Source organism: Schistocerca cancellata, chromosome 4, assembly GCF_023864275.1.
Source record: "Schistocerca cancellata isolate TAMUIC-IGC-003103 chromosome 4, iqSchCanc2.1, whole genome shotgun sequence".
In the NCBI taxonomy this organism is placed as follows: Eukaryota; Metazoa; Arthropoda; class Insecta; order Orthoptera; family Acrididae; genus Schistocerca; species Schistocerca cancellata.
In genome coordinates this window covers 586,728,664-586,746,263 of record NC_064629.1, presented here as the reverse complement: position 1 = coordinate 586,746,263, position 17,600 = coordinate 586,728,664, and the positions used below count along the sequence as shown (strand labels likewise).

Genomic DNA, 17,600 nt, shown 5'->3' with positions numbered 1-17,600 from the left:
GATCTTGTCCTTCCCATTCATTTAGATAATGGTGTCTGTGTTGTTGAATAATCGAAGTGACGTTACCATATCTTTATAGTCTATGTCAGGATCATCCCAGTGAATTCCATGGTAGAAATGTGTTAACCACTTTGCACTCCTCCATGTTTTAGCACCCTTCACACCCTTAAAAGACCTCAGTTGATGCAATGTTTGCTGAGAATGTCTCTATTATTCTTGCATCTTCTGTGTACTCTACGAATGCAATATCTTTAAATATGAACTGTCTACGCTCACCATCACAGAAACCCTGAGCGTCTGCAATGATGTTCACGCCTTGAGATGCCATTGTGGAATGCTCTAGGTATTGCACAGTACCTGTCCATTTATACAGCTCATTGCACAACACTGCTGAGTGGACAGTAGTTGATCACACGGTCATGTAGAACTAGAGCGTATGCGGTAGTGTGTTCTGGGAAATTTGCTAAAGATTCGAATTCAATTCGTCCATCTATAGGTCCTGACTTAATTATCTCGTTCTGTTTAGAGCAGTCTGTTACCATGGCAGGTGATAGCTCCTCGAATTTCCATGGACTGAGTAGACACCCTCCTCCTTCAGCACTTTCATTGTAAGAAGCACGAAAGCTCGCATACCTGTCATACTCTAGACCGTATACATTTTCATCCCTCTGATGGTAAATTGTCATATGGGTCGAATTCTAAATTCACGTAGACTCTGGCATTAGTTAACTTGCAGTTGGCATGTACAGTGGAATCATTTGCTACATTCCCTCTTCTATCAGTCTGAAACGCAAGTATGATGAATCTAGGTGTCTCCAGCTGCGAAAAGGCTATAATAGCCCATGTTTGTCTACTTATAGTCGATAGCACTGGGTACTCGAAAATCTTCCAAGAACAAAATGTTAGTGATAGATATGTACCGGAATTCAGGACTTTTAAAAGCTTCAGATGCTCCTCGTCTAATACACTGATGTGAGGCATTTTCCATATTATCTTTTTGATTGTGATCATATTCTCCTCTTGAGCTCCTTGAATGTATAAGTTTTTATCCGTCGCAGTCCGCACGAGAATGAGTTCCTGTTTAGCATTCATAACAATCTGCCTCATGTCCTCAAAGTAGCCCATAAATATTTTTATAGGTATGAGTGCAGTAAATCGCTTGTGCTCTTTAACTTCTCTAATCGCCGGATCGTCTGTGAACCATCCCGCATTTTCTAAAACATTCAAATCCGTGGGTGATGAGGAGACATATGTGTTAAGGGTTGACTTTATGCCGACAATGCGTGTACGGTCGATCTCAGACCCACTGAGTTCATAGCGTATCTCTTGAAACAGGAATGTTAAAGCGTAATGTGTAAGCTTGGATCCCACTGTAGCGCTGCCGTTGGTTTTCTTGAATGATACCTCCAAATACATGAAACTCTTGCATGGAAGCGTCAGTGCGTCTTGGTGCCGGATGATAATCTTAATTTCATCATTCTTATTAAATCTAGTTTATGAGGTTTATGCGAGAAGTATTCCTGATGTCTAATTTGCTCATTATACTCTACTGGACTAGTTATCTTGTGTGAGGACGCCATTGCGAGGTTTCAAGCCAACTCGCAGTTCGCACGCGTTATTACTTTGCAGTTCGGCAGTGAAGTAACATGCAGTGGATTGCGTACACTGGTTTAATTCAGTACGCCCATCCTGCCTTATGTATAATCGTACAATGATTTCCTCACCACGAAAGTCACCAAGTTGATTATTGTAGTCCACAATACGGAACTCCTAATAGTCCAATGCCTGAACCGTCACTGGAAGGTGTAGTACATTGGTGTGTGTCTCAACAATCTTAATACACTGGTGCAACTGAGGGGAATAATCCGTAAATAGTATGAATCAGAATGTCATTGAGATAGGAATTCGTTGCAATGTTACACTCGACTAGGATTGAGCTGACGGGCAGTATGTACACAGTCTGATCTGACTTGTAAAATGTACTTGGAGCCTTCTTCAAAACCTGTCCTTTTTCGAAGCTCAGTAAGCACCCTATTGAACATTTCTGTTTGAAATCAATCGTTGCATTCACAGTCCTTATTTCAGATTTAAGTGTACTGATGTTTGCGCCTAGCTCAATACCTTTTCCAGACTGTTTTAAGACTTCCTTTAAACGTTATTATCGTACGCACCAGGTTGTATTTCCACAATGTCTTTTTCACCATTAATATCCAGATGCAGTTTATTGTTAGTCTCGGTGACATTTGCGATGCTGTTGTACGACTCCAGTCCAATCACTGCAGTACTCCATTCACCAATGCTTAAATCAATTGGCGGGAAGTAATTTGACGTAATACAGACGATCGTTGTTTTAAAGTCAAAGTGTACGACATTGCACGTGAGCATCAACTGATGAAGGAATGTTTAAACCTCTTCCTTAAATATTTTTCTTCGTCTTTGTAAACGTCAAGAATAACATGATGCATAGATGTTCGTAGAGGTGTGTATTAGAGTCCGGATAGTGCCAAAAATTGTAGAACACACGCCTTCAGCGAGTGAAGTATCGTTTTAATTCTTCTGGCAGTTGCAAGTCATCAAATGAGTCGAAATAGCAGATAGTATTTGCGTTTTTCATAACATGTGACACCCAGTGGGTGTCATCTAAATTCACAATACCACGTTCACCAGTTTTCCACATTGTCTCCGGTAATGTATTCCGCATAAACACGACAAGGAATCTTGGAATGCTGAATTTTTTTCTAACAAACTTAATAAGATCAGTATTTGTAAGTGAGTGATCTGGTAGCACTACTAATGGGCTTTTCTCTAAAAAAATTATGAACAGACCAAGCTCTTTCCTGTAGGGTTTCAAGTGTAGTCCTTTTCCGATGGCTGCGGCTTCCATTATGCGGTTATGTCTTCTTGCTTCTTTTAACTGCGCTTGGGAGTTTTTCGCTTTCTTCACTGTTCGAACAATAATTTCAGCACCACCAACGAGGGACCCTACCGCCGAGAGAGGCATGAGGAATGGAAGAAAACCACGAGACGTCTTGGTTATTGATAGAGGTGCTTTAACGAATCCTCTTCTTCTTCTTGTTCATCTTCCCGCACCCTTGTGCTTCAGAGCGTTTTTAGCTGCATACATCGCAGTAAGATTACAGTTCTTCTAACAGCTCTGCTTCCCACCCTTCTTCTTTTTCTTCTTCTTGTTTAGTGCACAACAGCAGCATTTTTAACTCGCTTGCAATTCATCACTCCTAAACGCAACTTAATTTTTCCACGCCTGGTTTTATCAACTGCAAATGCCGCAATACGTTGGCCTATATCAATATCCTTTCTTCTATGTATCGCCTTATCCTTATCAGCTAAAATCCTATGTGCAATGTACGACTTGGGAGTTCTTTATTTGCAGCGATGCAACGTCGAGTTCCATACACGCTTCGTCGAGCAGATTAACTCCCGTATCACATGGTGCCAAGTGTTTCTGAAGCTTTTACCAGGTCCATAGTAGTTATATCCCGGAATGTGTAATTCAACTGGCAGTTTGTCTAGAATACCAACACATCCTCCATTGCGTCTCCTAGCACGCATGTTATGCTACTGCGGTGGTTGTGGACAGCGCACCCCATTATGTAGCAAATCGTTAGCATCAATCCAACTGTTTTGTGCTGCAGGAAAACCAAGCCCTTTGACTAGCGCTCTATTTCCCCGACGTCCTTTGACTCTCTCCACGAGAAACGCTTACGGTTCTGAGCTTTTTTGCACCTCCTCGGTGTAGAAGCAACGTGAAATTCCTTCACCTTTATTATCCTTCAAGATATAACTTCTAGGATTCGTTCTTTGCACCTTTGAAACTGTAAACATCTCTGTTGACCAGTTCGGTAGGTATGATTTATCAAATGCTGTCTTGTGTTTTGAGATACGTACCAAATCACCTACATTAAATTTCTGTCTGCGTGGATCCAGCATTTTAATGCGATTGTACACCATATCCATTAGTCCATTATCACGAACATCAATTGATCTCATTTCTATTGTGCTATTTTTGGTTTGATTATACTGAGTAATTATTTCTGGGAGGATATCTGTACATTTTTATGAGCCTCGAAGATTAAAACGCGTCCACGTTTGACCTTTTATTGTTCTTTTCAGACGCTCCACGATACTTGACTTCAGGTGAGTGAATATTGCGTAGTGATGTTTTCCATACTGCTGCATCACTGTCTTGAAATACCTATTTTAAAACTCTCCACCGTGATCAGTTTGGAGGATATCTGGGCATCGATTCGTCCCTGTCTGTAGCAAACGCTCGAACACATCCGCAACATTTCTACCTGTTTTTAACCAGGCCAATTCGGAGTATGTATCAGCAACCATTAAAATATATTTGAATCCATTATTCTCATGTGAATGTTCCCTCCTACCTACAAGATCAGCCTGCCATAAATCATCCAAACCTTTAATCATAACATGTCTACCAGGGTATGTTTTGTGCGCTGGTTTGTGCAGTTCTCGAATTACTGTCTATATACTTACTCGATGATACCTCTCTCACTAAGCTCAAACACATCCATAATCGACCTATTAGCTCGCTGGGGTCGTTATAATATACATACTGCGGGATTCGACTGTTCACTGTTTTATGCTCAATGTCAATACATCGCCGCTGCTGGTGCTGTTGTTGTTTTCACAATCAAGTTATGGTTTTATAAAGGTTTTATATTTCATGTTGCTCAGACTTTTTGCGATCTTATATACATCAGTCAAATGTGGTATTTCACGGTACATTTCCCTATCATTAACTGAATAATTTATGGTTTTTTTCGTGGGCCTTAGGAAAATATGATTCATTAAGCCAGGTGATCTCTCAAACCGCTTATCATCAGTCTGTATTGTGTCATCAGTTACATTCCTAGGCTGCGTGCCCAACATGTACGGTCTTCCCGGTTGACGTCGAATGTCCTACCTATCTGGCCAGGGGCGTGACGGATAATGAATTCGTCAATGGCAGCACCATCGTTATCGTGTGGTTTTGTTTCTGCTGAGAGCTACTTGAGAGATTCAGTAACCGGCCTAAGTGTCTCTTTTAGTGTTTGCTGTCGATCCATATGCCCTAACATTAGGAGTTGTAATTTCTCTTAAGCGGCTTTCCGCGCCTGAGTGACTTTCTGCTTCGTTGACATCTCGGTGTATACTAATCAGACGTCTCTGCAGCGTGAGGTTTTATATATACGCTCTTCTTCCTCTTATTACGTGCCTGCTCCCCCTTCTCAATAACAAGAGCCTCAACCTTTTCAGTTAAGTAGGTTGCTTTCTGACTTGTTTCATTAACTGACTCATTTAATGCATTGATCATTCTGCGCATACCTCCAACTTCATACACGATAGCCTGAATTTTCGCATCCTTGTACAAACGAATGTTCTGTTTATGTACACACAATCTCTCGGGTTGAGATCTAGACATGCGAGCGAATTTTTCCATGATGCAACGTATTCTGATGTACTCACTTCTCTTACCGGGCTATATACACAGAAACTGTTGGAAGTTTCGCTTGTACCTACCATCATTCAATTTTCTTGTTTTATCAATAACGATCAACCCATGCTGTGAATGGTTCCAGCAATCGGCGCATATCTTTACAAAATCATTGAACGATATGTCAGTTCCTACATGTGCATGGTAAATGTGTTTTAAATTCAGATTGTCTTGTTTGAAGGCTATAATGAGGTTTGCATTATTCCTGACCAGCTGTTTCGGGATTCTGGAATACTGGAATATGTTTGGCTTAGATACGATACACCAGAACCCATATCACGACCGAAGCAGAAATATTTTCGAATTTGATCTTGGTTTTCCTCAGCAACATCGTCAAATATGAAGACAGTGTTTGGTTTTGCCTTTTCAGGTGGAGGGATCTCACCGCTTTCACTGAATGTCGTGTATATAACGCCTTTTACACCCAAAATATCTTCTGTAGTAGCTGATACTTGGACTGAAACAGTGTTTTTGAGAATACACGAACATGTTCAAATCGGACTCAACCTACATGTGTTAGCAGCGTCATGAGGGCATTAGTCTTGCCACAATTGGATGGACCTACAATAATTGATCGTATACTATCAGTAAGGAGTATTACATTCTTCTTCTTCTTCTTCTTCAGGTCTTCTTTTGCATCTTCACAGGACCAGTCACCGGTAACAAAATCCTTGTGATGAGGATGTTTCACCCACCCTGCCATGATACCGACTACGTCAGGTACTGACAAGTAGTTGGCATATATAGAAAGATACACTTGTAAGGCTGGTAACAGTAAGTGTAGCCACTATAGCTCCAGCACTTAACCAATTGAGCTATATTAGCCACACAGAGAATTCAGCTATATATTTCACCCATGAAGAGTAACTTCATCACTCATTTTGTCAATGACTGGTGAGCAGATGTTTGAGGCAGTTTACTGGTGCATGAATATAGGTGCAGCATTGAAAATAATGATATTAGTTATTGTAATACTTTGTTACTTGGACTATAATGAGAGAGGTATGAAATAAAACACACACACAGGATGAGATTATATTATACACACACATTACTTATTTAAGTATCATATATCAGATGCAGTATTTCAAAAGAATCATCACATTATTTCTTTATCTTGTTCTTGGCACCCATACAGTATTTCCCAAACAAAGCTTTTTGATATGCAATAATTTATGTGCGTATCTCCTTCAAACTGGTGGGTGCTTCACAATACTCAGGTTTTTCACACGCACATTTAACCTGTTTCTCTTCTGGCTCTGCGTTCATGTGCAAACAAAGGTACTGCTCCAAATCGTCAACATGTACACTACGCACACGTAGAAAGGTTACGACATCATCGTATGCGGAGTCTATGCTCGGCAGCCAACGACTCAGTCTCTCCAGTTGCCTAACACCCCACATTAACATAGTATAAATTCATAATTGAGGCGTGCTGTAGCTAAATGCTTTTGTCACCCGATTTCACACGTAGTGCAGTCATCACACACTGTTGTAATAGATAGTGTCACATCTGTAACTGTAAAGGTGAATGTCCAGGGGGGGGGGGGGGGGGGTCGGCGCTCCAGTTGTATAATACTCTGTAGTCATCTGCTGATTGATGTAGCGCTCTGCATGACATATTTCGCCCCGGCTGAACTCGGAATTAGGCACTTCAACACCCTTCGATGTGTTTGCAATTTCTGTTCTCTCATGCAAGCCCAAGTCATGATGTGCTTTTATAACGACATTTACATGTTTTGTTCCACTAGGAGTTAAATTGTATGTAGAACTGAAAAGCATGGGTACGCTTGATACCTTCTTATCCACAGCATCTGCACGCTGTGGCTGCACTAGCACAGGGATGCTCTGCTGGGATGGTTCGTATGTTGGTGACCAATACTGTTCTCCAGCCTGCTGTTGTTTAGGACCGCCAGCAGCATTCATTGTGTTGGGAGCAGACTGCGCGTCCTCATCACACAAATCGATGAATGGAACAGACAATAACGACTCTATGTCCTGCTCCATCAAGTGGGCTATGTGCCCTACAGGATACCACGTGGTCGCTATAGGTTCAGACATGCTGGAGGTTGTTGCTGCCACAGGTCCACACGTCGGTGCGGGTCTGGACAGGATGGAAGCTGAGGTTGCTGTAGGTCCAGATGCGGCAGAGGTCGACATGTTGGCGCTCGCTCCTGTAGGCTTGATTATGTCGAGGGCTCCTGCTGAACAAAGAGAGGAAGCGTTACATACAGACCATGAGACAAAAACACCCAATCACAATAATAATGCTAACTGCAGACAAAGATGTGATATGGGATATTTACTTTTCCTTTTTTCCTGTTCTGCAGAGCTGTCCTGGATCGTGACTGCTGTTGACGCTTCATGGTTCTTCTTCTTCTTCTTCTGCTTCTGCTGCTGCCGCTGCCGTTGCTGCTGCCTGCTGACTGAGTGAGACTGAAACCACAGAGCTGTTGATCCTGCCCTATATCCACTCACCAGATACTGCGATCCTATTGACTGAAGCCCATAACGTGGCCAGATTCAGGGTTCCTGTTGGTTCCCACCCTTTTTTTCTGGACTGCCATCTTGGACTATGTCACTCTGGTGGTTGTGTTGTGAATTAGGCCAGTTGGTCTCCAAACCTCAAGGTGAACACCTATGGTTCATTGTGTAATAGGGCGAAGTTAATGTGGGGTGTTAGGCAACTTCAAAAAAGGTAGGCAGTTCCAGCAAAAGCATCTATCTGCGTGAGTACTGAAATACTTGTTCATACTGTCCCATTGCATTGCCATTATTTGTCGAAAAGTATTCGTCACATGCTCGTCCATTACGTTTTCTTTCCACTCACTGTGTCGGAGGCTATGGACATAGTCTTCAGCTGTGTGCTTGCATGTAGTACACTTATTAAGTTCATCGCTGCTCATCACCAGCATTTCCTTCTTTGTAGACGACCAATGTGGACGAGCGGCTATAGGCGCTTCTGTCTGGAACCGCGCGAACGCTACGGTCGCAGGTTCGAATCCTGCCTCGGGCATGGATGTGTGTGATGTCCTTAGGTTAGTTAGTTTTAAGTAGTTCTAAGTTCTAGGGGACTGATGACCTCAGATGTTAAGTCCCATAGTGCTCAGAGCCATTTGATTTCCTCATTTGTACACATGGTTGCTTGCGCCAGAGTGGGCGATTGTCTTGTCTCTTGTGCTTCAGAAAACTGACTGACTGGACTTTTATAGAATGATCTGCAGTTACAGCACACACATTTATCAGCATGAATTGTGATGCTTAACTTAGCCCACATTCATTATTTCACGACATGTATTCATTTTCACCAAATATCATTGCTCTCGACACAGTCCTCAGATGCATAATTACAGCAAATATACTCCTCCTTCTCCAGCGCAGAAATCTTGTCCATTGAACACAGTAAACAACTATGTCCATCCTCCCAGTTCAGCAGCTAGATGCATACTGATTCCTTTTCCTTCCATTTTTTCCCAGACCACTATCTTGGATTATGTCACAAGAGGGGTGAGTGGGAGGGTCGACAGAGCACGCTCATGGTGGTGTTATGAACTATGCCAGTTGGACTCCGGACAACATGGTGAATACAATGGATGGGCAATTAACCCTCCAGAAACCTATGTAGTGTTTGTGTTACTAAGAATCGATATTATGTTTGGTTTGCATGGTAGCTGTTTTATCACCTTACAGTTTGTCACCATAGTTTATCGTAGAGAAACTTGCAGGGAGAATGTATGTCATGCGGTGAAAATATATTCCTTACACTGAAGAATTGACAGTATTGCATTCCACATGACTAATAGGTCGGAAACTGCACAGCTCTAGCATTGTAGCACGTTTAAGTGCAGAACTGTATAGCCCTTAGAATGTGTTTATGTTCCATGATAATTTCCTCTTTCTGATATATTATTGATATGGACACCACACAATGGAACAGTACTTCAGAAATGATAGTACAGTTTATTTACATAAAATGTTTCAAACTCCATCCGTCTGGAGTTCCATCATGAATAAACCACAAGTTTCTTCTTAACCATCTGTTATGTCATCACAACACTCTCATATCTACTATACACCGTTATGGGGCGTTAACCTCCTCGGCAAGTGCGAATCTGGAGAGTCTTGTGCACTTGGATGGGTGCTGTGAGTAAGACTGGTGTGGAACAGTCTTTGTTGAACATCAGTTACAGACTCAGCTCGCTCTGTTCCTTCACGAGACTTGGAATGGGGTGGGTACAATACCATCCTTCTTGTGGTCAGCTGCAAATTAAATTGGAGACAGTGTTGTAGGTAGGGTTGGTCAAAGACAATGGGGGGAGATCTTTCAATCTCCAGTTTTATCCTAAGACTGCGAGAATGCTATGTGACTCCCATCCACACAGGGAAAGATGGGCAATCGTAATTGTAAATTACGTATTATGATGGAAGTCCAAGAAATATGTAGACAACCTAACAACATCGGTGAAGGTCGCTGTCAGATAAAGTTTTTTTGTATATGTTCGAGAATTAGCCATGAATGGACACACTGCACAGTCATCTACCTACATTTGCAATCTGGTATATGGTACATGCAAAGTAGTGGAGGGGTGGTTTAGCGATGATACAGAAATTAGAAACCATGCTACTATGTCATTGTTTGGCGTTAAAATTACGGAAATACTGGTAAAACTGTTAAAATTGATCACACTATCAACTGCAGTGCTTATTACCGTACATTGTCCCATATCAATGGTGTCTTTTTCACCCCGTATGTACACTGATGCCAGCCCTGTAGCCGAGTGGTTGTAGGCGCTTTAGTCCAGAACCGCGGTGCTGCTACGATCGTAGGCTTGAATCATGCCTTGGGCATGGATGTGTGTGATGTCCTTAGGTTAGTTAGGGTTAAGTAGTTCTAAGTCTAGGGGATTGATCATCTCAGATGTTAAGTCCCATACTGCTTAGAGCCATTTGAACCATTTGTCCACTGATATGCTGTTGATTATCACATAATAATTGACTGATACCACTTGTATGAGATGGAGAGGGTCTTGGTGGGAGCAACACCTTCCGGAGATGGCCAGCACCGAAACAGTGATCGCATACATGTATCTGATATGAGGAATCAAGCGAAACTTAACACCGAGACGTCTGCTATCCCATCACCGTGGAATATGATATTAAATGTAGAGGTCATCACCTTCGGACAGCTGTTTTGAAACACTCCACAATGTCGCAAACTCTTCCAGTTTCCTTATGTTTTGAGGTCTTCCACATTTTTTGTTAATAAGAAACACCGTCTCTGTCTTTTATATCAACCATCCTGTGTGTGTTATGGGAGCAGCATAGTTTACACCATACAATATTCAGCATTCTGTAAGAGCCAGTGGATCGAAACATGCTAATGTCAGTTAAGCACCTGATACAGACCTCAAAACCACGGTGGGAAAACAAAATGTATGGTGGTGTACAAAACTGCAGTCATACACTGTTTGTATGTGTTACAGCAGAAAAACAATGTACCAAACTGCTTATGAAAGAACGACACAGAGGCTTTCTCTTGGTACTGGTAGTCTGTGGGAGATGGTCCCCTGCAGTATGGGCGATGAAACTTTACATTGGTCTGTGCAAGCGACATCGACACTGGCCACCAGATCCAATGGACCAATACCTGTACATTTAATGCGATCGCCACATATGCTCAATGTCAGCACACAGACGGAATTTGTTTCTGATAGACTGGAAGAGATGGATACACTAATATCTTATGGAGTTCTCTACCAGGTGACTTTAGTAGAGTTTTTATAGGTCATAGTTCTTCTCTGTTGGATGGTACAAAATAACGAGGATAGAGAGAATGTTTGGGTAACAGACATGAATGCAGCCTGAGGGATGAAGATCTCCTTCGGACTTCAGTACCTGTATGTAGTTTGGACACACAGTGCAGTGCAGTAGCAAAATCCTCGTCCTTCTTCCAGTTCCGTACGATGTGGAGTCTTTCTAATTTTCCCAGTAAGGAACACCACCGTAACTGCTCGTACTGTCCGTTCTACTACCACGTGTTGCAGGAGACAGCTTCGTTTGGGGCGGGCATTACACATCGTACATGGTTGGCAGAGCTATGAAAACATGTTCTCATTTCCATCGAATGGTCAAAACGCGGCCCTGTTGCATTAACTCAGCTCATCCTGTTTCTCTGCGGTATGCAGAAGGTCTTAGATACAGCGATGTCCTACTTCTGCTCACTTTCGACTTAAATTGGTCTGATCACATGGACAAATGTGCTGGGAGGGCGCAGAAGAGACTGAGGAAGCGTTACAAGTTGCTGCGGAACTGTCTGACACCACGCTGGAGTTTTGCTCTATGGGGTCTTAGGAGAAAAGTTAGGAAAAGGTGACTCGTTTCGGGATATGAGAGTGCCACGAATATGATTCACCAGTGGCTGTAATCATTAAAAGGCATATCGATAGGATCCATCGCAAGTATTTGGTTGAATGTATTGACTTGATTTCAAATGGCAGACAGCATTTCTACCAAAAAGTATAACACTATAGATCTGAAAATCCAAAGTATTGAGACAGGATTTTGTACATTCCTTATGACTTCAATTTAGGGTTGCATTTTTTAAGTGATTTTCACATAGCGCATCATCTACTGTACAGTATGTGATCATTCTCAGGCAACCATCATCCTCCCTGGCCCATAACCCGATGTACTTCTGTTACACTATCTACATAGTATCGAGATAGAATGCACTAGTAATACTGTGTGTTAGCGTGTGAAATATCTAACAGTGGCAAGAGGGAGTTGCAAATATCGGCTTCATACCACATTCCTTATCCGAATCACTTTCTAATTTCAGTGATAAGGGGGATTTTATTACGAGCTTACACGGCTGGCGACGTGGACCTGCACTTTTGGTCTGTTAATACACACCCTGCGATCACTGTTTCTATGTCGCGATATTTATGTGAAAGACCACTTCATTAGGAAGAAATACCATATCTCTATTTATAACACATGGATATCGTTAGTGATACACGTGTGTGCCTGTAGAACCAAGACCACTTCTTATGCAGGGTCACAGTAACATGGTCTTTGCGTTCGTGTTTTTAACAGCTTATAAGACCATTACATCTCTCTTCCAAAGGCACACTGGTTCGCAAGAAAAACAAATGAGGCATGTCGATCCAGCACGAATTTTCGCTCAGTATTGGGTGGTGCCATCTGCATCCAGTTATTGGCGAAGTATTATACTTAGTAGCGGATGTGCGATAGATTCTCTGTGATTGGCAGATTTATAAAGTTTGTGTAAGAGTGTAGAGTTACTGTGGTCATTGTTCCAACATGTGCAAACAAAATGGAGATGTCTGATCATAAGGGAGGTATGGATTTGGTGTCAGAGATTGCAATTTCAAAGCATCGATAGCCGTAAGGGGGAAGAAGGATTTTACGTGGAAGATTATGTCCAATCGTAAGAGGGATATAGATATTGATATCTCCAGAACATCAGCCGTCAGGAGGAGGTATTTCCAATACTTCGCCGCTCATTATCGAATGTCATCCGATTCGGGCTTCAATCGTAATATTTAAATGTAAATACAGTGATAAATATGTAGCTTGTGTCCTAGGATGACACCATTTGGTGTGTGGGTCATGTGGTGCCTGTTCCTGGAACGAATGGGCATTTTCGACTCAAGGCTCTCGTGAGTGGCAGGTACAAAGAAACGTTCTGGCTTCGCTGCAGGACCAAGCCCGGCGGTGAAACCCACTGGATAGCTGCATAGCGAACTAATACTCAGCATGTGTAGGGCTGTCTCTGCGGTCATATGTGTTGCATGTATTCTCCAAGGAGAACTGAGCGATTCAGTGTCGATCACTGCCAAGAGTTGCCACTAGACATATTGGTAACATTCAAATTCCTACCACTCCAATCACTTGCAGATGCCCTCGATGGCTGGGGTGGCGCACTCTGGCCTACATGACCGTGGCAGTTTTCTGCAGCCTCTGAGTGTTCGTGCTGGCGGTGTACAAGGGACAGGCACACTGTGTGTGGACATCGGGCCATGAGTGCACAGGATGTGTGAGTGTTTTAGCGATCTCTGACATCTAGCCATGTGGACTGGACTGAGCTTTAAGTGTATAATGTTTAGTACTTCTTAATACATCACAGTGGACTCTGTCTTGCAGTGGTATTTGCTTTTGTCTCTATCCTATCATGCAGTAGGCTCTTCTTCCTTCAGAATGTACTGGAGATAACCAATGTAGGAAATCTAAAGTACTTTTAAAACCCAGTTGCGAAGTCAAATTCCCGACTGATAGCGATCTCTGACATCTAGCCATGACAACAACTACTACTACAGATTGGATCGTGGGTTAAATGTGTCGCGTTTAATGCTACTCAATACATCGCAATGGACTCTGTCTTGTTGTTGTTTCTCTATCCTATCATACAGCATACCCTTCCTCCTTCTCCTCCCACTTCTCCTGCACACTCTCCGCCCTGGTGTAACTGAGAGAACAAACTTAGGGATTAGATAGTGCTTTAAAAACTCGATCGTAACATCAAATTCCCTAGTGATCAATTTATTGTTTCTGATAATGGTATTGCAAGCACACACACCAGTCTAACACCTCCGCAGCTTGTTTAAGGACATAGCATACAACAGGGCTGAGATTTTGAAATTTTCAGCTATCTCCAACGCAAAGGACTTCCTACCAAATATCCTAACTGTGTCAGTATCCACCGATAGGAGGAAAGGGAAAATAAAATCCAGTAGGGTTGCAGGATCGAATCCCACCAAATATGCCAAACCTAGGATCCATCAATAAGAAGCAAGGAAAACCTGTCCCGCACAAAGGGTACGATTTAATGAAGTTGTCAATGAATCTGATAGAGTGAGGGAATATTTCCAAGACATCCACAGCTGTGTTGAAATTCCAACTCGCTCTGCAATTCCCTGTTTATGCAGCTCCCTTCGTTGTTTTCGTGTTGACAGGGTTCGCAAGTGCGACATGCAGTTCAGCAGCGTCGTTTGCAGCCGTCGTCCCCCTATTTTTTGTAACAATTCTCTCCAGCGGCAGTCTGACACAATCAGTCAACACACACTTCCGTCCACGTTGTAACTTAGAGGATGATGTTTTCCGCTTTCCCTGTATAGATCTTCGATATCGTGCCTCTTGAAACACGAAACACTCTGGCCACCTCAGCTACAAAGCACCCACTATACAAGCACAAAAAATGTTCGACTTCACTTAGCTCCGACATACTCTTAACGCACTCACAACTAAACAGAACGCTGTTCTGACCACGATTGACACTTGCAACGTATTGAGGGCATTACTTAAGTAACGTTCGTAGTCAAATGCAGCACCGTAATTTGCCGTCTTGGCTAACATTCGCATTTATGTTCCAGCACGCATTTCTCTCGTGTTTCCATATTTTTGTTGAGCCCCTGTAGCCTTATTGCTTTTAAGGCCAATTTTCCAGTTGCGTGACTGGTGTAACGCAACACTTACATTATGGTATGTCATCTGTTTTTGAACAGTATTAGCCTAAGTTGCTATTGTAATACAGTTTTGTAAACCTTATTGCTGTAAACAGTGACATCTCCTGTATTTTATCCCTGATTTGATAATGCACAAGCAGTACGAAACCAGTAATCAATAAATAAATGTTCTTCCTGCGCTACCTAAGGCGGTTTTCATAAAGGTTATTTGTAATCATAAAAAGTTGCGGATCCGTTCCAAACCCAGCATGCTAGAGATACAGACTGTAAGAATGCCTAACATTTTGAAACATGCATAGAGATTACAAAGACAAGTTGAAAGAGTGACATGTAGGAAGTGTAGCTTATGTCTTACTTATTACAGAATACTGTACTATGAGGGAAGACAAATTGTTCGAACTCCTGAACACATGTGATCTGGCCACTCGTCTGGACAGAATTGGGCCTCTTCAGCCTGACATATCTGATTGCGTCGTTGGCTCGGACTCTCAGGCTGAACACCAGGTAACAAGCGATCAGAACGCCCGTCCTCCCGAGCCCTGAAACACAAAACAGACACGCATATTTGATACAGGATTCAAGGTATTAAAGTTCACGCTATTATCGAATGCAACCACAGAACTGAATTTCAAAGGCAACTAAAGTGGCGAAATATGTGTCCGCGAAGCTGTCTTCAGGAGACACAGACTTACGGATATCTGCAACCAATCCAATGTGTCCGCCATTATTTTTCATATAATTTCATCAATTACCTTATATACATCGATACTGACTCGTTCATTATAACATACCATATTCCCTATTAAATTTTTTCACAGTTTTACAGAATCACTTGTATAAACCATTCATAACAGTCAGTCTCTACATTCAGAAGACCTTTGTTACTGTGAGGTGTCACAGTGAATCGTTTCTGATAGAAAATCATCAAATGAGTTGTAAGATGGAAATGCAAATGCCGTGTGGCTAGGGCCTCCCTTCGGGTAGACCGTTCGCCTTGTGCAAGTCTTTCGAGTTGAAAGTGAGTTGTATATTTGGTCAGAGGTTTAATAAGAACGTGTCTTCTTGTCTGGGCGGCAACGAGAAATTGCATTGAAGGAGCCAGCTGTCTTGATCGATTGTTGTATCTTTAATACATGCTGACTCCCAGTGATGTTTTCTTAAGACTGAAGGAAACCCAATGCACATCAACAATAGATATTGGGTTGGGGTTGTTTGGGGAAGGAGACCAGACAGCGAGGTCATCGGTCTCATTGGATTAGGGAAGGATGGGGAAGGAAGTCGGCTGTGCCCTTTCAAAGGAACCATCCCGACATTTGCCTGGGGCGATTTAGGGAAATCACGGAAAACCTAAATCAGGATGGCCAGACGTGGGATTGAACCGTCGTCCCCCCGAATGCGAGTCCAGTGTCTAAAATAGATATTGGGGTAACAGTGTAGGTCTGTAGCACTGTGCATCAATTCTGTGATTCCTCTACTGAACTGGACTTACTAAGAATGTATACATGCAGGATAAAATGCTCCATTGTTCGCAGTTGCCAGATAGGGGGCACGGGGGGGGGGGGGGAGGGGTATATCTGTAGAGCTGTAGACATAGAATAGCACAGTAGTATCATCCGCTCCAGTGACATTACATTTATCAGCAGTGCTCACTTGCTTTCAGACTCTGCCAATACTTCCGTCAACATTTCAGGTTTTTTCCTTCTGTGCAACAATCGGAGGGAGGAACTGTTGCTCGATAGCAGATCCTCATGAAACAATTGTGGAAAATACGATAGTCTATCTGTGTCTTCAATCTTGCACCTCTTGCTTCAGCAGTTATATCTTCAGTAAGAGAATGAATAGATGATGCTTATCCATTATCGGAATTTGCATAGCAAAAAAAATTGGAATTTATGGGCATTACCGTAAATATGGTCTAGATTTCAAAAATTCACTCTCATATCTGCCATTAACATTACATTAGTTTTGGTAATATTTTGCTTATCACAAAGATTGCTGTTTTCTTTGAACTTGCCAATCACTCTCAATTCTTAGTGATTTTATCGCATTTTATTCAAATCGTGAGATCTCTTCTCATTCATTATGATCCTATTTAGCACGAACTTACTTAGCGCGTACCAAGCAGAATAACTCGACAAGAATAAGACGTATAAAATATTGTATCATCGTCTGTCAGCGATGAAGACGCAGAGTTGTTTGACCTACCGCCAGGAGAGGATATCGATATGACCAGCATACGGCATATATCTAGGAGGCACAGTCAGAGAACCGAGCTCACAATCATAAATACTTATACTACGAATCCAACCCAAAGACTGGATAAAAAACCAACCCGTTTAGCCTCCGCTACACTCTTAAGTAAAGGAATTACAATGTGCTTGGTGCACAGTTGTGATGGGCAGATGTGGTCGAGCGGAGCCTTGACGACGACTATGTCTGCCCTCACAATCCCATGTAATCCAACATCAGGCCAATGACACATCCGAATGCTCTACAAATGTGAATACTCAATGATTTGACCATGCGGCCAAATAAAGACCTACAATGAGGGCCTTTTGAAACTCTGTCGGGTGTTGATAACGCTGTCTCTTAGGATCGTG

General features: G+C 42.4%; 1 protein-coding gene across 1 annotated transcript in view; it reads right to left on the bottom strand.

The window, feature by feature from the left end:
* LOC126184338 (protein tyrosine phosphatase domain-containing protein 1-like) overlaps positions 1-17,600 on the bottom strand; it is a 352,516-nt gene that overhangs the window by 185,496 nt on the left and 149,420 nt on the right. Inside the window, exon 5 of the mRNA XM_049926715.1 lies at positions 15,356-15,539. Within this exon, the coding sequence (XP_049782672.1) occupies positions 15,356-15,539 (184 nt within the window). The remainder of the gene's footprint in view (positions 1-15,355; positions 15,540-17,600) is intronic.